This window comes from Xenopus laevis, chromosome 1L (genome assembly GCF_017654675.1).
Source record: "Xenopus laevis strain J_2021 chromosome 1L, Xenopus_laevis_v10.1, whole genome shotgun sequence".
Classification (NCBI taxonomy): Eukaryota; Metazoa; Chordata; class Amphibia; order Anura; family Pipidae; genus Xenopus; species Xenopus laevis.
Genome location: NC_054371.1, coordinates 100398415 through 100426360, shown reverse-complemented (window position 1 = coordinate 100426360; position 27946 = coordinate 100398415). Strand labels below are relative to the sequence as shown.

The following is a 27946-nucleotide window of genomic DNA, read 5'->3' as shown; positions in this document are numbered from 1 at the left end:
ACCGTGTCGGACTGGCCCACCAGGATACCAGGAAAACTCACGGTGGGCCCAGGGGTTAGTGGGCCCTCATGCTGCTTAACATTTGGCAATTTTGTATTTCCTTAATAAAGAGGCTAAATAGATGGAATATAGATTATAGTGTGTAAAGAAAAGTGACTAGGAGAATAGAAGTTGAGTGAGGAGAGCAAGAAAATAGTACTGAGAGTGGGCCCCTGGTCTAAGGTTTTAGGATGGGCCCCTGGTGCCCCAGTCCGACACTGATTGTAAATGTTTTAAGTTTGCTCTTGAAAAATGGCTATATATTTTTACTTCTTACTACTTACCTTAATCTCCTTCCGCAACATGTTGCAGTAGAAAGCTAGGTGGTTGGAGGAAATATAGAGTCTACCTTGGTAAAGAACTTCACGCTGGAGGGCACAAGAGAAGCCTGTAGATACAGAGAAGAAAGCTTGAGATTAATGATCTTAAAATCGAATCACAAGGAAAAGTGACTAGATTAGACTCAAGCTAAACAGAGAGACAGGGTTCAGGTAAGGTGTGACAGTGATAATGCAATTCTTAATGTATCTTACTATCTTTTAGTTCCTCTTCCTTGGTGACATCTTGAAATATCCTGTGGAAAGTGATATTGTGCTTTGGTAACTAATGGAAAATGAAAATAAATGTAGAATTAAAAACGTTTCACAAAATTATAATATACGGTATAGGAGAAAAAAGTGAACATGAAAATAAATTACCTATTGAGGATTACAGGGACAGATTTTAAACCTACCCAATTCTAATTGCTATTTCAAAAGTATACCCTAAAACAACACCTGGTTACTGACCTGGGTCCAATAACAAAACAATGACAAAAGCACAATTTTAGCAGCAATACTGAGCTTTAGGAGCAGAACAAAATAAATGGGTGCTGGAGAGAGAGGTGGGGGCATTTTTGGAATGGACGATTAACTTTAGGTTTTTCTAGACATATTATAACATTCCTGTTTCGATCTGCCTGAACTTGCCATACTCTGACTTCCACTCCCAAGTCACCAGGTTCACCAAAGCCCCATCTTACATTGGTAGTAATGGATCTGCGTCTTTCCACTGAAGAGCTGTGATCAGATCTCAGAGGTGAGGGTGGGTCATATGTTTTTGACCTAGAAGGAGAATAGTTGATGTAAAATGAAGGTTTCAGAAGCTAAGACAAAGTTTGAAATTTCAAAGAGAGAAATCATTACATCCAAATTAAATGAATTTCAAGAAACGATTACATACAAATTAAAGGAATATATGAACTTTAAAACAGATTAAACTGCATTTCATACACAACTCTTCTTGAAATAAATGTTATTTTCTATGTCCTTTATGGCACATCTTTTCATTCTCTATGTTAATCAGGGGATTCCTTTATCATTGCCTAATCTTTCCATTCAGGTCAAAACTGCCTCTGCGTCATTCACCCTCCTTTGGAGATTCAACCTTCCTCCACGCTAGTACATAGAATGGCTACATTATCCTTAAAGGGGTGGTTCACCTTTAAAGTAGCTTTTAGTATGTTATAGAATGATCAATTCTAAGCAACTTTTTTTATTGGTTTTCATTATTTATTTTTTATAGTTATTTGCCTTTTTCTTCTGACCCTTTTCAGCTTTCGATTGGGCGTCGCTGACCCCTTCTAAAAAGCAAATGCTCTATAAGGCTACAAATGTATTGTTATTGCTAATTTTATTTAATCGTCTTTCTAATCAGTACTTCGCCTATTCATATTCCAGTCTCTTATTCAAATCAGTGCATGGTTGCTAGGGTAATTTGGACTCTAGCTACCAGATTGTTTAAAATGCAAATTGAAGTAAATAAGTCAAAAACCACAAATAATAAAAAATGAAAACCAATTGCAAATTATCTCAAAATATCGATCTGTACACCATACTAAAAGGTGAACAACCCCTTTAAAGGAATTGTTCAGTGCAAAAATAAAAACTGGGTAAATAGATAGGCTATGGAAAATAAAACATATTTCTAATATAGTTAGTTAGGCAAAAAGGTAATGTATAAAGGCTGGAGTTACTGGATGTCTAACATAATAGCCAGAACACTAATTCCTGCTTTTCATCTCTTGGTTTACACTGACTGGTTACCCTGGTTACCAGGCAGTAACCAATCAGAGACTTGAGGGGAGGCCGCATGGGTCATATCTGTTGCTTTTGAATCTGAGCTGCGTGCTGAGGATCAATTGCAAACTCACTGAACAGATATGTACCATGTGGCCCCCCTTCAAGTCACTGACTAACTCAGAGTTATAGAGCTGAAAAGCAGAAAGTAGTGTTCTGGCTATTATGTTAGACATCCAGTCACTCCAGCCTTTATACATTACAATTTTGCCTAACTAACTATATTAGAAACATTCTTTATTTTGCACAGCCTATCTATTTACACAGTATTTATTTTCACACTGAACTGTTCCTTTAACCCTTTAAGTGCCACAGAACGTAGAATCTACGTTCTGTGGAAAAGTAACTTGAAATGCCACAGAACGTAGATTCTACGTTCTGCAGCACTTCCGGGTTCTGGAGCGGAGGAGCAGCTGTTAGAGCCGCTCGCTCCGTTCCTCTTCGATCCCCTGCCCCTAGGCAACGAGCAGAGCAGGGGCCCCAAAGCAGTAGCAGGCACGTGTTACTTACGTGTCCTGCTGCTGCAGCCTGCACTGCGCCGTCCAGCTCCGCCCCCACAGCACAGGGACACGGATGGCAACGCAGCTCTCTTCCTGGGGCCCTTCCAGATCGCCTGCAACAGTCCCAGCGACTTTTTCAGGTTAGTGCAACAATTACACACACAAACACACCAACACACACTTATTACAGTAATACACACTTAGATTCACACTTACACATACATTTTTGGGGATTGGGGGGGTCACTTACACTCACTGCACTCACACACACGTGCACGCGCACATAACATGTAATTTACCAATTGCACACACGCACATACATGGCATTGTGGCTTTTTTTTTTTTTTTATCGCATCGTCTCTTTTTTTGGCTGAAAAAAATGTTTTATTGCCATTACGAATAGCGTATTCGCTAACCGTACTGTGCAATACCTTTTGTATGTTATTTCGGTGATTATATTGCAATTTTGGGTATTTTGGTGCATTTTTAGCCATTTTATTGAATTTTTTGCCATTTTATTGCATTTTCAGCTCTGCATATGTTGTGTTCACTTGTTTCTAGCCGTATAACCTATTTGGCATAGCTAAAATATTCAAACTGTGATTCTGACGGCCGATAACACTAGTCTGGAAAAAAAAGCATTGATTTTTGTGGTTTTATTGGATTTTTTTGCATTTCACTCTTTACTGCCTTATTTTGTTTTGCCTTGTAAATTTTATATACTATATAACCATTTGGGGGTCTCTGTGCGCCACATAGTTTGGTATATCTATGCATATTGGGCATCAAAGTGTTCAGTAGACCCCTGGCGTTCATATTTAGGATGTTTTATGCTGATAAGTTACGAAATGTGGGGCATATAATGGGGTAAAATTCAAGCTTTGTGACAATTTTCAGAAATTTGATAAAAACCATTACGTTCAGCATTGCTTTGCAGTTTGGCAGTTTGCAGTAGAAACACATATTTACCCATATTGGATTCATCAGAATGTGTACTTTCTGAAAATATATGGTTTTCTGGGGTCTCTGTACTGTTAGGGGGGTCTAATGTCGCATAATACACACACCAGGTGCTTATATTGCAGCAGCCAGCGCGTCAGCCGTGAAAATGTATATACACTATTGTCATTTGGTGGTCTTTGTGCGCCACATAGTTTGGTATATGTATGCATATTGGGCAGCAAAGTGTTCAGTAGACCCCTGGCGTTCATATTTAGGATGTTTTATGCTGATAAGTTACGAAATGTGGGGCATATAATGGGGTAAAATTCAATCTTTGTGACGATTTTCAGAAATTTGATAAAAACCATTACGTTCAGCATTGATTTGCAGTTTGGCAGTTTGCAGTAGAAACACTTATTTAACCATATTGGATTCATCAGAATGTGTACTTTCTGAAAATATATGGTTTTCTGGGGTCTCTGTACTGTTAGGGGGGTCTAATGTCGCATAATACACACACCAGGTGCTTATATTGCAGCAGCCAGCGCGTCAGCCGTGAAAATGTATATACACTATTGTCATTTGGGGGGTCTCTGTGCGCCACATAGTTTGGTATATCTATGCATATTGGGCATCAAAGTGTTCAGTAGACCCCTATGTTTATATTTAGGATGTTTTATGCTGGTAATGATACATGGACAATACGATGCTGGAAAGTTGAAGCTTTGAGGCAATTTTCAGATATTTCACCAAAACTGCCAAATTTGGCAAAGCCTTGCGACTCAGTAGTTTGGAGCAGAAAGGCATGGGTACCGATTTTAGATTCTGTAGAATGTGTACTTTCCAAAAATATATGGGTTTGGGGGGGTAAACATATATTTATGTGTTTTTACCCCACAAAAATGCAGTCAATGTGTTGATTTTTCATTAGCTGAAGTTACCCACAGGACAATTTGTATGCGCTAACTTCATTTTGGGGCCTCTAAATGCCATATACTTTGGTAAACCTATGCACAGTGGGCACCAAACTGTTTGGAGGACCACTGGCAATCACAATTTGGGTGCTTTTTTGTGATACGTAATGATACATGGGCGATATGATGCTGGAAAGTTGAAGCATTGAGGCAATTTTCAGATATTTCACAAAAACCGTCAATTTTGGGATAGCCTTGCGACTCAGTAGTTTGGAGCAATAAGGCATGGGTACCCATTTTAGATTCTGTAGAATGTGTACTTTCCAAAAATGTATGGGTTTGGGGGGTAAACATATATTTCTGTGTTTTTACCCCACAAAAATGCAGTCAATGTGTTGATCTTTCATTAGCTGAAGTTACCCACAGGACTATTTGTATGCGCTAACTTCATTTTGGGGCCTCTAAATGCCATATACTTTGGTAAACCTATGCACAGTGGGCACCAAACTGTTTGGAGGACCACTGGCAATCACAATTTGGGTGCTTTTTTGTGATACGTAATGATACATGGGCGATATGATGCTGGAAAGTTGAAGCATTGAGGCAATTTTCAGATATTTCACAAAAACCGTCAATTTTGGGATAGCCTTGCGACTCAGTAGTTTGGAGCAATAAGGCATGGGTACCCATTTTAGATTCTGTAGAATGTGTACTTTCCAAAAATGTATGGGTTTGGGGGGTAAACATATATTTCTGTGTTTTTACCCCACAAAAATGCAGTCAATGTGTTGATCTTTCATTAGCTGAAGTTACCCACAGGACTATTTGTATGCGCTAACTTCATTTTGGGGCCTCTAAATGCCAGATACTTTGGTAAACCTATGAACAATGGCCACCAAACTGTTCAGAGGAACCATGGCAATCATATTTAGGGTGCTTTTTCTTGGTGCGTAACGATACATGGGTGATGGGGATATGTGTACTTTCCAAAAATATATGGGTTTGGGGGGTAAACATATATTTCTGTGTTTTTACCCCACAAAAAATGCAGTCAATGTGTTGATTTTTCAGTAGCTGAAGTAAAGTCCTGAACAATTTGGATGTGCTAACTTCATATTGGTGTTTTTAAATGTCAGATACTTTGGTAAACCTTTGCATAATGGGTATCAAACTGTTCAGTGGACCCCTGGCAATCATATTTCATTTTTCTTGGTACCTAATATAGTTTGGGATATGCGGAGCAGCAAAATAAAACCTTTGAAATGATTTTTCAGAATTTTGATTTTTTTTTTGAAAAACCGCTATGTTCAGACAAGCTTTTATGTTTGGTAGTTGGGAGTAGAGAGACATAGTTACCCATTTTGTAATCAGCAGAATGTGTACTTTTCAAAAATGTATGGTTTTCTGGGGTAAACCTACGGTTTCAGGATTTTTTGCCTTGGAATCTAAAGCATGCCGTTTTCTGCCTTAGTGCTTTCAAAATTCGGTAATATACTGCCGGGACTTTTTGCTGTACAGAAGTCCTAAATCTCCCTAAAACTATACATATCTGGTATTGGCACGTTCGAGAGACATAAGGTTTTCCAAATCAGTTGGATTTTCATCCGTAAAATGAAATATTTTTCTGGTATAAATTGATATACGATGAAAAATTGTAATTTTTTTGGTATTTAGCACTATAAATTTTTTTGCACAGGTGGAAATACATGAAAACTCAGGCAGATTTAGAAAGCTCAGTTTCTACCGAAAAAAACAGTGTATAGTTTTCCTAGGTAAACTATAGGTTTCCCCTCAGAAAATGCCCCTAAAGTGAGAGAGCACAAAATGTTTGAAAAACGGCTGACATTTCGCGTAACCAAAATGTGAAATTCTGCTGGCACTTAAAGGGTTAAGCTGGCCATAGAAATGCAAATTCGGACAAATGAACATACGTTCCCATCTCCCGAACTGCCACTAACCTTCAGTTTAAATAAAGTAGTAAAAGAACAGATCAGATGATGTTTTGCCCTGACAGCAATCGTATGAAAGTTTATGTCCGTCAAAAGCTTGTGACAATCAACCACTGAAAATCGTCCGATCGGCAATACATGCCCAAACGACCAAGCTCCATGGGACGAGTCTTTCCTACCAATTTTTTCCTTTTTATCACTTAACCTATATCAGTTATAACCTATTACTGTTAATATTTTTCTACCCTACTGAGATTTGTTTTTTCTTTCTACCTAGCTGATCTTTGCATCAACACAATTTATATATTGTGTTATACGGACATATCAGCATGTTTTCTTCAAAACCACCAACAAATACTTTTATTCCTTTCTCACTGAAATGGCACAAATATTTGCTAAATGCTTTTATGTGAATGCATATTTGCTTTTTCAAATATTAAGCTATGGCATTCCAACTGTCTTTCAAATATTCATGTATTGTCAGCCTGTTTCCCTACCCTGTTTACATATTTTTTTTCTGTCATGTTACACTTAATCTTTACAGGGTGATTTTAGCTCTGCTGCCCCCTTAAGGTGGCAGGACTGACAGTGTCAACACCTATGGCTCTGCTGCACTCAATGTAAATATTTCAAGGAGCCACACACGCACACACACTATTATAAACAGTCAGGAGGCTTACCCCATCTATTGTGACCACCTGTGCATCAACGTTTGGGGGGCACCACTCTCGCTTTGTCAGAATCCTGACAAAGGGAGAGTTGTGCCCCCTGAAACTATGCATATAATAGTGCAAGTGTGGCTCCTTGAAGTATTTACATTGCTGAATTGACTGCACCATTCGTGGAAAGAGGCCTCCACCACTAGTGCAGTAATCTGTAAAATGTGTGGGTGTGCAGCAAAAACCCATATTTGATAACTTTGCTGCACTCAAACCAGGAGGACAAAAATTCCCATAGTTACCAAGCATAGATTTTTGCTGGCCATGATAAAGCACATCATGGCAGATGCTGTATCATTCCAGATTCAATCACTATCTTCATCTTCTTTTATACAATTTAGATACTATCCAATCTGCTTTTTTCAGTTTTCTTTCAATACTATGTGATAATAGCTCAGCATTTACACAGTATTCACGTAGCTAAGTTTTGCCTTACAAATGCAAATAATTTCCAAGGCCTAATTTCCAAGGCCAAGGCAATCTTTTCTTCTGCCTGCTTCCAGTTCTCACAATGCTCAAATGCCTGTCCTATGCCTACTATTCAAACCCCTTTCTTTTTCTATTTCACAATCTCACCTGGTCAAGGTTCCTCTCTCTCCCACATCTCCATGAAGGGGTTCTTCTAAACTGAATGACTTCAACTCTGCAAGGCGTTTTTTACTCTTTTTCTGTCGGACAGAGCCCAAAGCTGAATCTGGAGAAACACTAGGGAGTATAAATATAAACATTAGTATAGAAAGTAAATTACCATGCAGTTTATTTTATTAACATAAAGGAACAAAGTAAAAAGTACATGGCAGTTTGCTCATGCCCTGGGTGCCAAAAGGTTGTTGTTTTTTCCCAGGCCTGGTGCTCCTCTTTGTAGAACACTGCACTGGCCCATGTAATAACTGCTAAAAGTGCAGTATTGGCATTTACTTACCTTCTATTTGCCATGCTTGGAATTGGTCATACAAGCATGCGCAATTGATTAAAACTTTCCAGTTGGCGAAGTTGGCGAACAATATGTTCTAAAGAATGGCATTATAGGTAAAAATCAACATGGTTTTATGAAGGACAGATCATGTCAGACAAATTTAATGCTAAGGTAAGGGAACTTGGACAATGGGATTGCCGTGATATACCTGTTTTTTGCCAATGCTTTTTATATAGTGCCACATAACAACTGTTTTCTAATTTAATTATGCATGGCAAGCAACTTGTGCTTTTAATGGGACTACTTTAGGCAAATAGAGAAGAATCAAGGGGTAGTTAAGAATAATAAACTTGCTGTGGCAAGCAATGCCAGTCAGCAGCTGCAAGGGCAAACACAGTTTTAAAAGTGTGAGATCTACCATATACTTATCTCTGCTTCTCCTGTGGTTCTTCTATACATGACTATGAAGAATGGAGTAGCAGAGATAAGCATATGGTAGCTTCAGTTACTGTGTAAATGTTGGTTCAATCCATAAGACTTACCACCGATTCATATTTTGTTTTTATATAAAATAAATAAAAAAAACTTTTTATTAACTATGTATATTTTTCATTTAGGACTGTGGCACACAGGCCTTTTTTCAATATCACTTTTGAGAGTTAAAATAGGTTGCATCCAACTGACTACAATGATGAATGTCATGAGTAGCTCATAATCATAAGCTGCAGTTCTCCCTAGTTTGGTAAAGCTGGCCATACACGTGCAAATATAATCTATTATTAGCATGTGTACAGTAGCCTCCATATCCTGTCAGATATTTAGGTACTATGTATGTTGGATGGTTTGAGAATTGGTCAAGCAGATAAAATTTCTGCAGATGCACCATGTTGGCCACTGCATGGTGAGATGAGGAAGCGAAGAGAAGCCTCAGCACAAATGACCGGAACAACAGAAAGTTATCGATATGTGTAACATCTCACATACACTCCATCTGTTCAGCCCATAGAAATGGGCTGATCAGTCAGAGAGCTTACCAAATGGGTCCATGAATGGCCACTTTTACTTGCTAGGTATCCTTAACAATTTAAATACATTTGTCGCTGCTACTTTTCACAAAAATAATGCTGATCAAAAGTGATATAGGCCTTACATGCTTTACAGCCCACATACATGTATGGGATCTATTATTTAGAATGCATGGATTACTGTTTAAAGGAGAATGCATAGTTGAATCATCAAAGCCCTACACAAGCTAACCCCCTGGCCCAGGGATTTTTTTATAATAAAATAAAAAGTACAAATATTATAACACTCTGAATGTCATGGAACCGATATGATTTGGATAGAGAATCTGGGGACAGCAAAGAGCAGAACTGTGAGTGTAAACAAACTGTTTTAACGCACCCTTGTTGCTGTGGTGTTATTTCATGGAAAATGAAAGAACTGAAAAAGTAATTGTGGACTTGAATCCAAGTGTGAAGTCTTCAAGCTATCACAATGAACTTTGTATGTGTTGACTTAGTGAGGAAACAAATTATCAGTGTTTAAAAGCAACAGTAAAGCATGTAGAAGGATGGTAGAGTTATGGTTTGGGGGTTTTAATGGCTCTACAGTTAAGGACTTGCATAGACTGTCTGGAATTCTAAATCGTATATAAGTATTCTTTAGTGCCATTCCATATCCACTGGTACGAGATTTTTTGGGCAGTCCTTTGTAATGCAACATGATAATGATAATAAGCATGCTTTCAACTGTGTTGAAGAAAATAAAGATGAAGGAAAGCTGAAAGTGATTACTTTATCAAGGCTAAACAGTCAACTAGTACAGATCATTTGATGACATTTCTGTTGGAGTGAACCTTCTCTGCAACAAATGCCTGTTTTGATAAGTCTAACATTATGCATGTTTTGTTTCTTTAGGTAATGCTTGTCATTTGTTTTATATTTTTAGTAGGTTTTAATCAGACAATAAGGGGCAGATTTATCAAGGGTCGAATTTCGAAGTGTAAAATACGAAATTCAACCATCGAATTGAAATAACTCTACTTCGAATATTGAAGTTGAAGTATTTTTCACCCAATTTGGACATCCTGCGATCAAAGTAAAATCGTTAGATTAAATCGTTCGAATCGAGCGATTAAATCGTTCAAATCGAACGATTCAAACTATTTTGTACGATCTAGCGATTTTACTTTGATGTGTAAAGACTTAGAGAATGGTTGTAGAAGGTCCCAATAGGCTAACATAGCACTTCGGCAGGTTTAATTTGGCGAAGTATTGAAGTCAAAGTTTTTTTAAAGAGACAGTACTTCGATTATCGAATGGTCGAATATTCAAACTATTTTTACTTCTAATCAAATTCGAAGTAAATTCGAAGTTGTAGTATCCTATTCGATGGTCGAAGTATCCAAAAAATTACTTTGAATTTCGAATTTATTTTACTTCAAAATTTCCCTCGAATTCACTTCGACCCTTGATAAATCTGCCCCTAAATGTGTAAACTGTAATACAGCATACACAATTCTAGCTTTTGACAGGCAATTTACTACAGTGTATTCATATGCATATTTACAGAACTGAAAGCATATATAGGGGATGGTTTAGGAGCATAAATGATAAATTGTGCTTGTGCAGTTACCCATAGCAACTGACAAGAGCTTTGGTTTAATTTTAGAACCTGCAAAAGACTGACTAAAGCTAAATGCTGAGTGGTTACTAATGACAACTTCACTGGTGTAATTTACCACCTATGTAAATAAAGTACTAAACAAAACACATTCATATTATATTTATATATAAAGTCCTAAAAGCTGTTCTGGGGGACACAAGACATAAAACATAACAGTTGCCCTCCCATTACTTTAAAAAGCAAGCAAAAAGGCATTCATGCCCCAAATTTCACATTAGTCTGCCTTCAAACTGGGTGATTCTCAAGGGGACAGCCCCACAGAATGGGAACCTCTGATCTGTTTTTTTAAAATCAGAGGCAGGTTAACACAGAAGGGCACCAAAGGCAAGCCCCCTCTAACTTGTACCGCTGCTGCTCCCTGACACGTTCCGATGGGAAAGTGCAGAGCCAGAGTCAGAGAAAGCAGAAGTACCTACCTACCTACCTAGGAAGCGCCCCTCACAGTGGCACCCTAGGCACATGCCTCTTCTTCCTATCCCCAGTTCTGGCCCTGATTAGAATACACAAAGATTTTCGAGTCTTCACATTTAATCTGGATCAATTAGCAGCTAGGCAGGATCACCAAGAAACAAAGGATGAGGGAAAAAACTTTAATTATTTAAATTTGACTAGGGCTTTGGTCTGATGCTACTCTAGGAACCCAGCCCACCCTTTCAGTGTCCAATCAGCACATGTGCAGAAAAACTCCTGAAATTTTTTTGCACCGTTTATATTTACCATATCGGCACCCAAGGGACACGCCCCTAAAGCTACTGCCCTCAGAATAGCCCTCAATTGCCTATATGGTAAATACAGTCCTGAATTTGTCATAGGAACGTAACTAAACGTTACAAGATTATTCCCACAAGCCGCTTGCTCTTGTAAACACATTATCCATACTTGTTTCTTATTCTGGATTACTAAAACCCAAGCAGTTCAGCTCCCACAGCCTCAAGCTACTAAAAGCAAATAAAATAATAATAAAAAATAAAATACAGGCAAACATAGTTATCCACATCCAAAGTCAATCACATAGTTTGTTTGAAAACGTTTCTCTAGTCATCTTTCAAGCATAACAAGTCCTGCAGGTCTCAGCTTCATTCTGCTCTGCAAGGAAGCATCACATCCTGTACACAGGTCATCGCATTGTTAAGAAGAGAGAGAATGGATAATTCTGTCTTTATCTATGCCTGGGTACACAACTCATATGCAGGTAAAAAAAATTACACAGTCCAAAAGTAAATGAGCCAAACTCCCCATGCCACGTCAAATGGAGGGTGTGTAAAGGCTATATGTTATTAGTGAATGCCATTTACTCATCAGGTGTCAGTCAAATCCGAAATCTAATCTGGCAATGTCCCCAGTTCAGGAAAATCTGTCTTCAACCAAAAAATAAACTTAAGAGGATGTTACATATGTATTCATCATAAAATTATCACTAGTACTGTAGCGAGGAAGAGCTTCATGCCACACACAGGACCTTCTCTGCGAGCACAAATGTTGTCCTACCTTAAAGCCAACGTGGCACTCTCCCGACCTGCCCTGCCAATAAGCCTCATGGTTGGCACAGCTTGATCTTCTACACTGTCAGCAGCAGAAGCAGCCTTCAGTCCTGTCCAATTAATGGTTCTCCTGTCATGTTCCCCAACTGAATACCTCCGACTGCCCATTTGTTCCACCCACTCAGCTGAAACCGGCAAACACACCTCCCCACGCCACTGTGACGAAGGTGGGCGGAGAATGCCTGATTATTCGGTCTTCTATTGGTTCTCTATGAAAAGCTCTTCTTCTGGGTGTAGAAGTAGTACCGACTATCTTGTCAGCTGACTTGACTGCTAAATTGGCGACTTAAAAAGTTGGTGTCAAAGAGAAAGCGCTCAGAAGCTGAAGTCCCTAGTGGCAAGAGCATTGTATGCTTTACGCAGGTTGCCATCTCCTCGTGACGGCGGACTGTGATGTAATTCGGCTGAACACTCGCAAAGCTGTGGGGTTTCTCATAACCCTGCGTGCGTTGTGTTTTCTTTAGGAACTATTTTTTAACTAGGCGGCGGAAGCTGTGCCTGCATTAGTTTCCTTGTAACCTGGTCACTATTGTACATATACACATAGAGAGCTGCTCAAATGGCAGCACTGCCAAGCTTCCCTGCTTCTGGTTTTCCTGTTAAATAGGTCACCTTTCTTGCTTTTGCAGCCCGTGTAAATATACTTGCAATTGCCCTCTTTATTGTTGCCGAAATGCCGGCGAAAAGGCATTGATATATCGGCCTTAATTGTCTATGTAGGATTTTAAGATTTCCACTCAAAACCGACGAAACAGACGGCTGCTAAAATCTGTTTTGTCGTATGTTCATAAAAATGACCGAGGCCAGTGCTAATGGTATTCAATCAACCTACACCTAATAAACCTCTGCACAAAAAGGTCACAGTCCTGTCACTCCTGGGTTAATTACTGCGCTCCTACAAAACAATCGCAGCAGCCGCCAGTAAACTGCTTTTGCTTCATTATACATGGACAGGCAGTTGTCACTAAAGGGATTCTGTCATAATTTTTTTTAGGTTGCTTTTATTTTTGAATTACACTGTTTACACTGCAAATAATTCACTCTACCATGTAAATTTTCATTTCTGAACCAGCAAGTGTATTTATACTTGCTGGTTCATAATATTGACGTGTAGGCAGCCATCTCAGGTCATTTTGCCTGGTCATGTGGTTTCAAAAAGAGCCAGCACTTAAGGATGAAACTGCTTCAGTGCCGGGTCAGACCCCCTTCTCCGGACGACCCCTCTCGGCGCTGTGCAGCGCCATCTGCACATGTGCATGGTGACGTGCGCGCAGGAGCACCTTCATGCGTGCATGCAAGAGGCGCATCGGAGTAGGGGGCCTTGGACAGCAGTCCCGGTGGGCCCCGGGCCCCCCAGTCCGACCCTGAACTGCTTTCTGGCAGGCTGTTGTTTATCCAACTCAATGTAACTGAATGTGTCTCAGTGGGACTTGTCTTTTTAGGGTAGAGACACATGTGGAGATTCGGGAAGATTTAGTCGCCCGGTGACAAATTACCTTTTCTTCGGGCGACTAATCTCCCCAAACTGCCTTCCTGATGGCTAGAATCGAAATCGCCAGCAGAATGGCACTCGGATCAATTTGTTTTCCAAAGTCACCCGAAGTTGCCTCACGAGGAAACTTCGGGCACTTTGGAAATTGCAAGCTGAAAGCATTTTGCAAACTTTTTATAGCCCTCCCCTGCTTTGTAGGCATCAAGTAGCTTTATTTTCATATCCCCACTCAGTTGCTTATTGGCAGGGCCGGAACTAGGGGTAGGCAGACGAGGCACCTGCCCAGGGCGCATAGATGTGGGGGTGCTGGGCAGGTACCTACTGAAACGTTTTCTGCCTACCCGATAGTTCACACAGCTTCCTCCCCTGCTGCTCTCGCTCCCATTCTCTCTCCTATCCTCCCCTCTTGCACTTCTCCCTCCCTCCGTGCCCATCCCCGTGGTAACATGCCTGGTTATGCGGCGCATGCTCACAGTTCCGTGTGCATGCACGTGCGCGCACACGGGCGGGGGGTATCCTGCCGGCTGCCTAGGGCGCTTTGTCAGCACGGCCCGGCACTGCTTACTGGGTTCATAATAAAGTTTCTGGCACGTTAGGCAGTGGCACCTGAGATGACCCAATCAGCACAATGAGTTGAGAGAAGGCTGCTTAAAAAGAAAATATACTCTGTTTTTAGATAAAAATTAGCTTAGTTTAAGGAAACAGAGGGATGTATTTTTCACAAAACTAATTTGGGTTTATATTATATACAAGGAGTAACAGTCATTTCTGACTATTACCTATAAGATGCAGTATCAAAGCTACAAAGACATGTATCTGTAATCACCATCTAACTGAGCGAGCTGGAGGTTTTCAGGTATGCTTACATCGTGAGATAAATTTATCATATTTGCAGTCTGTAATTACCCACATTGATTATAAGAAAACTAGGAGAGCTGTGTAAAACATGTTAGGTTAAACTTTTGAACATACTATTTTAAATAGTTACATAGTTACATAGTTAAATTGGGTTGAAAAAAGACAAAGTCCATCAAGTTCAACCCCTCCAAATGAAAACCCAGCATCCATACATACACCCATCCATACTTTTAATTAAATTCTATATACCCATACCTATACTAACTATAGAGCTTAGTATCAGAATAGCCTTTGATATTATGTCTGTCCAAAAAATCATCCAAGCCATTCTTAAAAGCATTAACTGAATCAGCCATCACAACATCACCCGGCAGTGCATTCCACAACCTCACTGTCCTGACTGTGAAGAACCCCCTACGTTGCTTCAAATGAAAGTTCTTTTCTTCTAGTCTAAAGGGGTGGCCTCTGGTACGGTGATCCACTTTATGGGTAAAAAGGTCCCCTGCCATTTGTCTATAATGTCCTCTAATGTACTTGTAAAGTGTAATCATGTCCCCTCGCAAGCGCCTTTTTTCCAGAGAAAACAACCCCAACCTTGACAGTCTACCCTCATAATTTAAGTCTTCCGTCCCTCTAACCAATTTAGTTGCACGTCTCTGCACTCTCTCCAGCTCATTTATATCCCTCTTAATGACTGGAGTCCAAAACTGAACTGCATACTCCAGATGAGGCCTTACCAGGGACCTATAAAGAGGCATAATTATGTTTTCATCCCTTGTGTTAATGCCCTTTTTTATGCAAGACAGAACTTTATTTGCTTTAGTAGCCACAGAATGACACTGCCCAGAATTAGACAACGTGTTATCTACAAAGACCCCTAGATCCTTCTCATTTAAGGAAACTCCCAACACACTGCCATTTAGTGTATAACTTGCATTTATATTATTTTTACCAAAGTGCATAACCTTGCATTTATCAACATTGAACCTCATTTTCCAGTTTGCTGCCCAGTTTTCCAGTTTAGACAAATCACTCTGCAAAGTTGCAGCATCCTGCATGGAACCTATAGTTCTGCACAATTTAGTATCATCTGCAAAAATAGAAACAGTACTTTCAATGCCCACCTCCAGGTCATTAATAAACAAGTTGAAAAGCAAGGGACCTAGTACAGAGCCCTGCGGTACTCCACTAACAACACTGGTCCAATTAGAAAATGTTCCATTTACCACAACTCTTTGTAGTCTATCTTTTAGCCAGTTCTCTATCCAGGTACAAATACTATGTTCCAGGCCAACATTCCTTAATTTAACCAGTAACCTTTTGTGTGGCACTGTATCAAATGCTTTAGCAAAGTCTAAGTAAATCACATCCACTGCCATCCCAGAATCGAGGTCTCTACTTACATTCTCATAAAAAGAAATTAAGTTAGTCTGGCAAGATCTATTACGCATAAAACCATGCTGGCACAAACTCATAGTATTATGATTTGCTTGAAGTCCAGTATCTTATCCTTTATTAACCTTTGAAAAGCTTTCCTACCACTGACGTCAGACTAACTGGCCTATAGTTTTGAGGCTGAGAACGGGATCCTTTTTTGAAATAGCATCAACTATCTCCATAATTAGTAATGAGAATTAGTTCTTAAATGTATTTTATATGCTACTAAATGGATTTTTTTATTGGTTTGGATGGTAACCTACTTAACAGCATATTTGCAGTTAAGTGTATAAAGGCTAGCATGGGCAAGGCCAGAGTTAGAGGAGGAGATCTACAGAAAATACAGATATTGAAAAAACAATGTTAAAGGTGAAATTAGTTTTTATTTTTTTTAAAAATATTCATCCATGTAACTTGAGACACAAGTCTTCCAGTTTATTTTTGCATACTTTGTAACATTCAAACTCAGCTGACTGAGATTTTTAAAACAACAATCCTTCAGTTTAGTTACATAGTAGCAGGAGATTTATGCAACAATATTGCCAATAGGGAATCTATAAAATCCTTTCCTGCTACAATCAGGATAAATTACACTCAGATCCCATCCAAATGCGCATGGAGTACCATAATAGAATGACCATAATAGAATAACACTGGAAAATTTGCACCTGGGCAGTAACCAACCAAATGTCTGCTTTCAATTTGTTCTCCTTTTAATTGGCTGAACAAAGCTAATAACTAATTTGTTACTATGGGTTATTTCCCAGAAGCAAATTTGCCCAGTGTTGGCAAATGAGCATGCTGTACTTTCTTAGAACACAGAATATGATGGGTGACAGATGTTTTTAAACAAACGGTAATGATTTATTGAACAACCATACAACAGAACACAGAGCAGATCAATAACAATACATCTGATATGCAGTACTCACAGCTGTCAGTATCCACTAGTATCTCAGGTCTATTTAAGGCCTTGTTTCTTATATTTGGGTTGCCATACATTCACCATACAATCAACACTTAAAGTATGCTGAGTTGTATTCCAAAAATAACTGGAGACCCAAGGTTAACAAACCTGTCCTTAGAGATACTTACACCAGAAATTAAGCTATTTTTTTACATCATAATACTGTATTTTCTTTGAAAGCTACTAATAACTTTGCAATAAAGTGTTTGCACAATGCTTTTACTTTACTTGTCTGATGCCCCATGTTCCTGTATGATGGGGCTGCCATATTTGTGCAGCAGGAGTCCGTTAGCATTAGAAACTTTCACTGACAGGCTTAGATGGGACAGTCAGGTTGGCAAAACAGTCAGGTTTAGAAACTTCAACTAACGATAACTTACAAAAACAAACTTCTTAGCAAAAAATTATCAACATGACCTATAGGTAACTTTTAATGTACATTCATATTTTAGAAAGTAGTTTGTTAGTGTCAGTATCACTTTAAGTAGGCGTGCCAGGTTTGGCCAAGTTCCTATTGGTGACCTATGGGGGCGAGGTCCTAATATGTGGTGGTGTGTTCATGCTGTGTTGGGGTGTGATTCTGAATTTGGAGGTGGATGGCCAGATTTTTGTTTGTCTGAAACTTGGACAGACATTAGGCAGGGGCAGTATTTTCTATAAAGACAGCTCTGGGCACATGACATGTCTAGGGCAGAAGCTTCTGGTACCTATAACGGAAAATAACTTTTTTTTCTTTAAAGCCCGCAATTTCATTTCAAATCAGCTACACTTCTAGAAAATCCTGCTAGAAAGACAGTAGCAATTTGCATTTAATTTAAAATGCAATCAGCAACTTATGTCCCTCATTTTTTAGATGATCAAGTGACCTTATTTTCTGGTTTTACTTGCCCTTTTAATTCCGAAGTGTATATTAACAGTCCTTGACAGTTTTTTGTTAGTTTGTATGTGCTTGCTTAATGTTTACTAGGCCAGGTCATTTTTGCATGTTCCTAAAAGGGATCTTGTCTTCGGAAAACATGTTTTTTTCAAAACACATCAGTTAATAGTGCTACTCCAGCAGAATTCTGCACTGAAATTGATTTCTCAAAAGAGCACACAGATTTTTTTATATTCAATTTTGAAATCTGACATGGGGCTAGACATTTTGTCAATTTCCCAGCTGCCCCTGGTCATGTGACTTTTAATTTTTCCCCATGACAGTATCCCTTTAATCCTCCTAAGGTCTTATGATTGTGCAGAGTGAATGTGTTCATTCTAAGAAAGCAATTTTGAAAAATGCTAAATATAAATAACATAGTAGGGTGAAAAAAGACATACGTCAGGTTCAACCTTTCTGTGTATTAGATGTGCTAATCTATCTGGTACAGTTAACAGAGAACCCTTAAAGCTAGCTTTACACAACTCTCTTGCTCTTAAACTTTATTTTCATACAGCTTCCTTAAATGGTTATATGATGGAGTAAGTATGGTATCCTCTCTCAATATGGTGTGAAGATTATTCTGATTATTTATTTAAGCCGATTATCTAGGAAATTCCTAATGCTTAAAGGGCAACCATAGTCTAAAATAGAATAATGTTAGAAATGCTGTATTTTGAATACTATTTATAAACATGAACTTACTGCACCAGAAGCCCAATTAAACAAATGATTTATGCTTTTAAAGTTGGCGCAGGGGGCTGTCATCTTGTAAATTTGTTAAACATCTTTGCAATACCAAGACTAGGCACATGCTCAGTGTGGTCTGGGCTTCAGTTGGGAGGTTAAGATTAGGGATCAACATAAATGATCAAAACAGCACAGGTCAAATAATATCTGCCAGAGACAGCAAGACTGATTAATAATCAGAATATACAGACTGCACTGGGTCTATGGATAAAAATCTACACAGTTGTTACAGAGAAACAAACAAAGCTGCTCGATTTCTGAGTAGTAAGGTGGGGGGGCTTGGGGGGCTCGCCCCCCCGCTCCTCCCTGTCATTTGAAAGTATGGTCGTTTCCCTGCACAGCAGTTAGGGACGGTCTGTAGTTTCCTAACTGAAGCTGTCAGAGCAAGTAAATCGAAGGGTGAATTTCACTGCGTAAAGTCAGTTTTCTTATAAAAACGGTACACATTTTATAATTAAAGTATATTGGAGTATTATACTTTACCATAGAAAATCAATGATCATTCCTCATAAAAATTTAAAAGTAGCCCTTTAATAAATATTATTTTGTAACTTCAAGGTCATAACATAAGGCATTGCTTTCTAGCCAAGGTAACTGAAGTACTAAACTTCTTGAAGCAGTGGTCTCCTCTCTCCCTTATCCTATAAACTGCTTAAATATTTTGAATATATACATATGAAAGAAAAATAGCACATGACTGACTGTGTGTGTTATCAGGATTATAATCTTACATCTCGTGTGAGTCTGTTGGTTGCTTTGCAGTGTGAATTGCTAACACTTATAGGTTACTCTGTTCTAGAAAAATGGGCCTGTCTGAGCACGTTTGGATAAACTATTCCCAGGGGAAATCAAACACCTTCTGGCCCCTAGAAACACTGCTTATAAAACAAAAATATATGCAAATGTGGGGCATATATATTTATCATGCACCTTTATTGGTAGTTTCAACTTCAACTTTACTGGAGTATTAATGAACCAGCCACAATCAGCTTTAAGGTATTGGTAAACTCTTGTTCTAAACGCCCCATTCCTAGGATTAACACACACACTTTTCATTATGACTGGGCAAATATTTTGAGACATGCACCTAGATAAGTAGACCCATAAATATCTGCAACACAAATTTATTGATTTGTGTACATTCATTATTACAACATCCAACAATAACACAAGCATACTCATGTTTTTACAGCAAAAACATTTGGACACACAATCCAGCATAAGAGCACCACAGAGGTGTACAGTATATATTAATATTAGGACAGTACAGGAGACACAAATGCAAGTCATTTTTAGGGCATGTGCACACCATGTGCACACCAGTTTTAAGGATAGTGCACACAACAAATTGTGTTGTGCACAAAGAATTTTGTGTGCTAAGACAACATTTTGCATTTATTCTCACCTGAAGATATAGTTTTTGAAATTTTGCACATACAGTAAGTTTAAAATGTGTCCACAAAATAAATGTATTATGCGCATATAGCCTAGAAGCAATCTGAGACAACATTGAAGAGGGGCCTTCAAAAATTACAAGTTGTACATGGACCCACTGCAAACAGAGTTATTCTGATTGCATACCGAGTCAAATAGCACAGTTTGCCCAGGTGCAGGAACCAATAAGATTTTTGTTTTTTTGTTTCTAAAGGGTAAGTCAACCCCAAAATAAAAATTTGCCTAATAAAATAAAACATAATGGCAACTATGCAACTTTCCAATCTACATTTATTACATTTTCTCAGTGCTTTTAAAGCTATTTATACAAACAATTGCTATTGAGAGCAGTATTTGCCTAGTCTTGGTTACCCAGCAAAGACAGGTCTGATAATCAGCTGCCTTGTCTTACATTGTATCAACAGTCTGAGCCATCAGGGCAGAAAATAGGAAGGGACAGAGAAACACTGCTTGCAATAGCAATACAAATAACTTCAAAACCATAGAAAATTTGTAATGAATGTATGTTGTAAAAATGCTTAGAATTATATTTTCTTTTATTAGGCAAAAATATTTTTTAGATTGACATTTCCTTTAAATAGGGGACCTGTAAATGCTACCTGTTGATTGGTTGCTATAGGTGACTAGCTTTTGTACCTTTTATTGTATGCAAAATAGCACTGGACATTTTCTCCTAGGTAACATACAGTGCACTAGGAGATGATACACCCAAACACTGCTATGCTCTTGATTTATTTTTGCTGTTATTCCCACTGCTTGATTTTTCAGAAGGTTCAACAATGATTCTGGACTGCAGAGTACATCTTTAAATCTCAGCCACATTTACCATGGGGGGCTCTGGAAAAAACACACTTTGTATCAGCAGCCCAGAGTCCACTAATGCAAAATGAAAATCCTTGCTGTCTAGCAAGGGTTAGTGTTAAGTACATGCACATCCAGAATAAAAATTATCTAAAATATAGATCAGTCAGCAGGAATGTCTACATCTACTGGTTGCGTCGAAACCAATATCCACATGAAGGAAGAGAGGGGATCATTTATTAACTCTAATGTGAATTTGCCTCTGTGCAGCATTTCATAGCAAACAATGAGCAGTTAGAAAATTGTTTTTATCCTAAATGAAGGTTAATGTGTCAGATAAAAAATTGAGGACAAAATCCAGACAGAAGGGCTGCACTAATTGCAAATAATTTAAATGCAACTAGTTTGTCATCAGTGCAGCCAAGAGCACTTCTGTTATAAAGCAAGGTGAGAAACTTGTCCAAGATGGCATTTTAATAGACTCCTAGCATTGTTCAAAAAATAATCAAAGGTTAAAGCATTCTTGAAGTTGTACTACTACACCAGGAGACCCATGTTTAAATACAGGGCTTAAAAAATATGAAACAAATAACTTTTTGGTTGTCACTTCTTGTGGTGACAATTAAAATTAATTAAACTGTTCCACAACAGTTTATTATTTAAAAGGTAAGTGCTATGGATCACTCACACTCGCCATTAATAGCGCTTACAAGTAGGAATGTACCAAGTCCACTATTTTGGGATTCCACTGAACCCCAAATCCTTCATGAAAGATTAGGCTGAATTTGAACCCTAGTTTGCTTGTGCAAATTAGGTCAGGGAAGGGTTAAAGTGAACGGCGCCCTGTGTGCGTGGTTAAAAATATTTTAGATTCCTTGTTTGTGTGACAGAAAGTCACATGATTTTTAGGACTTGAATTCGATTCAGTCGAATCCAAATCCTGCTGGAAAAGGCTAAATCCGAAACCGAGTCCTGAATTCAGTGCATGCCTATTTAAAAGCATGCAGGCCCAGATTTACAAATGGGGCACCCCTAGGCCATCTCTGCTCATCTCCCCGTCCGCGTCCCCCTCCCCTTCTGCTTCCTCCACCGCGTCTCCCTCCCCTTCCCCCTGAGCTTCTGCTTCCGCCTCCGCATCCACGTCTCTCTCCCCTTCCCGTCCGCCTCAACTTCTGCTTCCCCATCAGCTTCTGCTTCCCCTCCACGTCTCTCGCCCCTCCACATCCGCGTCTCCCTACACATCCGCGTCTCTCTCCCCTTCTGCTTCCCCCTCCACATTCGTGTCTCTCTCCCCTTCCCGTCTGCTTCCCCCTCTGCGTCTCTCTCCCCTTCCCCTCCCCTTCTGATTCCCCCTCCAAATCTCTCTCCCCTCCCCATCACCTCGTGCGTTTGCGTATATGCGCATATCATAAATATGCGTAAATGCCGTTGCACAACTGACTTTAATGTGGCTGGGCAGCATGCCACCCCTGAATTCAGGCCTTTGTGGCCTTGTCACAAATCCGAGCCTGAAAGCATGGCAGCATGCACTAGGGTTGCCACCTGGTCGGTATTTTACTAGCCTAGCCGGTAAAAATGATGCTTGATGTTAATGTTATTAATAGGAGAAAAAGGCAAGAATATAGGAAGGACTGTAATTTTTTCCAGCAACCCTAGGTTGGACTGGGATTCAAAATAGGCCCTGGCATTCCAAGTACATTGAGGCCTGAACAGGCATCTTATCGCATCTTAAAGCAGCCCCTCCAGAACCCACATATTGCCAGTCCAGGCCTGGTAGCATGGATTTTTGATTACTAGTAGGGGTGCAAAATAACCCATGGACAGCTATCTGAGGTGAAAATTAGATATTAGTTGCTGCTACGAGCCCTTAAACTAATGGCACAAGAGATATTTTCCCTACCGTGATTCACTCAAGGAAATTTGTGGTGGTCAAAATGTTACCATTATAATTCTAAAAAAATCCAGATTGTTTGGTCCAAGATGGGCAGAGCTTGCCAAGTGTAGGTAGAATTAAGGATAGATTGGGAGAGTAAAGGCCAATGGCTGATGTGCATCAGGGGTGCAATATTAGTTGTCATGGCCCCCCCTGGGAGATTGGGCAGGCTGTGGGTTAATAGTCTTTCAAGGGAGACTTTCCATATGTGCAAATACTCTACTAATGGGAGACAATGTAGGACACCTTCCATAAAGGGCAGTGGCACATTGGGTATTTTTTTTGTCCACTGTGGTTTTAAATAGATGTGTTCCAAATGTCCCACAATCACCCTCCATTGTTCTTTATGGCACTTCTTCTTTTTTTTAGAAAAGATTGTAATGGTAAGCAGTGGCTGACAATTTCTTTTACCCTTATGCAGGGCTGCCATCAGAAATCATGGGCACATTTTCTGGATCCCTGGTCCTGGCCCCCAGCCCAGTGCCCAAGCCCCACCCCAGATCCTGCCCAGCCCACAGTAAAAAGGCCACACAAACATCAGTGCTAAAAACCGTAACCCCCCCCCACACACACACAAGTTATAAAAAGCCATTGGTGGTCAGGTTCCACCTAGAGGTCATTTTGATTTTTTCGCTGATAGGTCTGCTGTTATAAGTAACTGTTACTTGAGTTTCCTAAAGCTGACTGCCAACCTAACTGTCCCTTCTCAACCTGTCAGAGTTTCTAATGCTAATGGACTACTGCTGCACAAATATGGCATGGGAATTAGTTAGGTAATAGGTAAAAAATTCTGGTGTTTTTATCTCTTTAAAAGACCCCTAGTACCTTCTTGATGTTAATTAAGATAGCATAAATCCATGTTAATGGCATAATAATTAATTTTTTTAATGTTAAAATGTTTTTAGTAGCCTAAAGCCATAATGCTCCATATTAATATAATACCCATTGTCTCACACATTCTGGGATAACAGATACCATACTTGTAATTTGAAAAACACTTGTATTCGGGCGAGAACTGTGAAAAAAGTCTGATACTCTGCAGCCACACACTCTTATCGAATCAAAATACATTTTTCTTTGTCACAATAAGAATAGGACTACATGGACATTGGCGTTTTGTTACAGCGTGTCGGTTTATGGCATTTAGTTACAGCGTGTAGGATCGCGCCGAAAACGTCCATGTAGTCCTACCCTAACTTTGAAAATACACTTTAACTCACTCAAAATAAAAGGAGGAGATGAACTATAAGAGCACAATAATGTTTCTAGAACACAGTAAACTTGCTTCAACTCTCTGGGCTTGTCCTGCCCTCAGGGAGACATGGGTGGTGACAACCACACAGCCAAAGCTCAGTGCAAAAGAAAAACAGGAATAGTGACCTTTGTATATAGTGCTAGTGCTCCACTTGTGATTCTTTTTCGTAAATGTAGCAGAAACACCACACGCAATCTCTCAGAGGTTGCATTAACCTTGTACATATGATCTGAGAGCGGGATTCTTAACGTGAGCTGCTAAAATGTCAAGAATTCACAGTATTCACTGGTGTTCTGCCAGACTGACAAAGAGGCAAATAAATGCTATTTGTGCTTTTACAAAATATGTAGGCTCTTGGTGCTGACCTTTGCCACATTACTACATTGTCTGCTGTTTACCTATTCCCTCCCACTGTCACATGCTCCGTACAGCATTCTTGTTAAATGATGAAATTTTAAAAAATGACTAGGAACCATTTTCTATTCACTCCACACACACTGCAGAAACTACACATAGTATAACTTGTATACAGGTTTTTCATTATATACAGGATTGCAGCTGCAGGAACATACACGTTTTGGGCCATGGTTAGTTTTAAAAGGAAAATACTTTGGAGTGAAAATGCAGATGCCATGTACAATAATAGTCTTCTAAAGAATTCATATATTTACACAGCAAAGTTAGACTCATAGTCACTAGTTATTTTCCACTTGCGGTAATCCCACTACAATTTTAAGATTACCATGACAGTTTTTGATTGTTACAGCTAATGTAGAGCAATCAAAGGTTGTGGACCGTTCCTTACAAAATGTAAATAGAACAGTTCAGACAGGTCTAAACAATTGAAATCCCCCCCCCATCTTGTTCACCTTGGCATGTGCTCAGCACCTGCAAAGCAACTGGTTATGCTTATTATTATTATTATTCCATGGATTATGTAAAAATGTAATTTGTATTTTACTCCTCCTATGAAGTGATGCTTGCTAGGCATTGACCCCCATACAGATCTGAATGGAAACCTCCATATTTCATGGCTCGGTTATGAATATTGAGTCACTTACTCAGCTGATCCTGGTTTGTCTGGCGGTGTCAGTGAATTTTCCATTTAGAAGCTAATAATATTTTCTTCTTTTTCTTTTCCTTGCTTTACTTTTTTCTGTCCCTCCACCACCTGTTTCTTTCACAGATCTGTTCTGTATTTCTGTGTGACTCTCAGTGGCCAGTGGGCAGTAAGGACAAAGTTCAGGATCTGCAAGATCACTCCCCTTTACAGTGCTGTATCATTTCCACAAGAACTCCTGACAACAGCATAAAACGTGTACCTGGGGAAAAAAAATCACAATTTCTTCTTTCTGTAGATAAGATAATCACCTTTCTACTTACATTATCATGTTCTTTCATCTCTATACTTCTCACCTTTATCTACTAATAACAGAGAAACAGGAGCAAAAAGAGCACTCTACCTCTACTTCTCACAGAACACTTTCTTATTGGCCTTTGAACTCTGCATACTGTTAAACAGCTCAGTTTGCATTTCTTGAATATACTCCCCTCAACAGTAACAATTTGTTTAACTATTGCCCTAAAAGAGCAATATGTGTCAGTGGGTGTCATGTCACAAAATAAATTCACATAACTCTTTGAGATAGCTGGTAGATTTATCTTTTTACAGATAAAGCTGTAACCAGACGTTATAAAATTCTGTTTTTAAGAGTTTGGAGAATATTTACATAGTGTTTAACTTTCTGGTGTGTTTAAGTGTTTGGAGAATATTTCCATAGTACTTTTTGTATTATAAGCTCTGTTAGACACTCTTACACAGAGACAGGGCTGTTTTTGACTGAAAACGAAGGACATCAGTGCTCTTGAAGTTTTAAAAAGATAATCATCCAATAGCCCAACATATTGCAGGTGAAAAGGGAAGGCAAGGACATAGATGAGATTAGAGGCTGTAAACTGACAAAACATTAACAGGTTCAGGAGGAGATCATTTCAAGATTATGTTCATGACATCATGACAGGCTTATTCCATGCTGGAGCTCTACTGATTGTGACCTTCTTACAGGGTATTATCAGGAGAGGCTGACAGTGCTGGAGTTTTATACAAGGCAATACTGTAGATTACATAGAAAGTCTTGTGCTAGACAGAAAATGCTTGGCTTGTATATGGGATTAAAAGTCTTCATTAATAAACATGACAGGTTCATTTAGACATACAGGTATGGGAACAGTTATCCAGAAACCCGTTATCCAGAAAGCTCCTAATTATGGAAAGTCTCCCGTAGACTCCATTTTATCCAAATAATCAAAAATTTAAAAAAATGATTTCCCTTTTCACTGTAATCAAAAAACAGTACCTTGTACTTGATGCCAACTTAGATATAATTTATTCTTATTGGAAGCAAAACCAGCCTATTGGGTTTATTTAATGTTTACATGATTTTTAGTAGACTTATAGAACAGAAATCCAAATTACTGAAAGATCTGTTATCCGGGAATACCCAGGTTCCAGCATTCTGGATAACAGGTGCCATACCTGTAATTGGATGGCTGCATCATATAGCTAAACTATCATTAACCTAATAATTAACTAACCTAATATTAATATTAAACAACAGCATTTTACAGTATATGGCTAACTTTAGAGTGTAATATTCTTGGCAAAAAATATAGACTGTTTACAGACTCATCATGAAGTTGCACTGGTGATTGGTTGCTTGGAAAACTAGGCCACATCACAAGAATTTTTTTGCTTCCTATTGCAAGAAAGACTAGCTGATAAATGAGTTGATAGGTCTGGCTTGCTTATAAAAATGCCCCTGCCCACTCCAGTCACTCAAGTACTCCCTGGCTCCATATATAGTGTAGTTTTAACAGGACTGGTTTGTATCTAGAATAGTTAAAGTTTTATGTCAGGAAATATGGATACTGTTGACTTGGCCCAATCAGGAATCATAATCCTCAAGGGAAAACACATGCATAATAACATAAACATAAAATACTATAGAAATGACTGCGCTCTGGGAGGTTATTTTCCTGGGCTTGCTAACTCTCAGTGTACACCCCCACCTCAGGTTTAAAGTAAGTCAAACAATGAAGGAGTTACTGAGAGTCAGCCACCAATGCAGTGCTTGCTGCTAAATGTGCTTTATTGCAAATCTCATAATATGAGTTTGAAAACAGATGCATGAGTTACATCATCGTAAGGAAACAACTCTTCCAAATATTTCACATACAATACATATATACAAAATAATTATATTACACACTAGGCACCCTTGTGGCCTAGGCATGTGCCTCTTCTGCCCTATCCCTGAAAGATTATAAAAAAAGTTTTAAATGTAGGGCAGGATTAGTGTGTCATTTTTATGAGGTGAGGCTTTATTCAAGTGGTAGCTTCCCTCTCTTTATTCAGTTTATTTAGAAACAAATTTCTACTTTGTCAGTTCTGCAGATAATTATAGTTAAATCATCTTGCAATGTTTTTACTGTCTCTTTGTTTCTTTCTTGGAAATCAGCAATGATTCAGGAGGTAGCATGTACTGCTCACTTGTTTAAAAGCTAAAATCATATTGGTTGCTATAGATCAGTGCCTCTGGGCAAACGTGCCATTTTTTACATAATAAGATAGACTTTAAGACATATCACTTTTTCATATAAGGAACCATAACACATTTATTTCCCTATACAGTTACTTATGCAGAAACCCATTATCCAAAAAGCTCTGAACTACAGGAAGGCATTCAAAGAAAGTTGT

General features: G+C 38.9%; 1 protein-coding gene across 3 annotated transcripts in view; it reads right to left on the bottom strand.

Moving 5' to 3' along the window:
- LOC108712202 (GRAM domain-containing protein 2B) overlaps positions 1 to 25519 on the bottom strand; it is a 40962-nt gene extending 15443 nt beyond the window's left edge. Inside the window, exons 1-5 of one of the 3 annotated variants that reach the window (XM_018253963.2) lie at positions 25251 to 25519; positions 7757 to 7885; positions 1061 to 1142; positions 573 to 642; positions 324 to 427 (exon numbers count right to left, since the gene is read on the bottom strand). In XM_018253963.2, coding sequence (XP_018109452.1) covers positions 324 to 427; positions 573 to 642; positions 1061 to 1142; positions 7757 to 7885; positions 25251 to 25294 — 429 coding nt within the window. In that variant the 5' untranslated portion in view covers positions 25295 to 25519. Of the gene's footprint in view, positions 1 to 323; positions 428 to 572; positions 643 to 1060; positions 1143 to 7756; positions 7886 to 12272; positions 12894 to 25250 lie in introns of those variants that run through there. The other 2 variants (XM_018253971.2, XM_018253953.2) reach the window with 2 other exon arrangements.
- Between the last annotated feature and the right edge of the window lie 2427 nt (positions 25520 to 27946).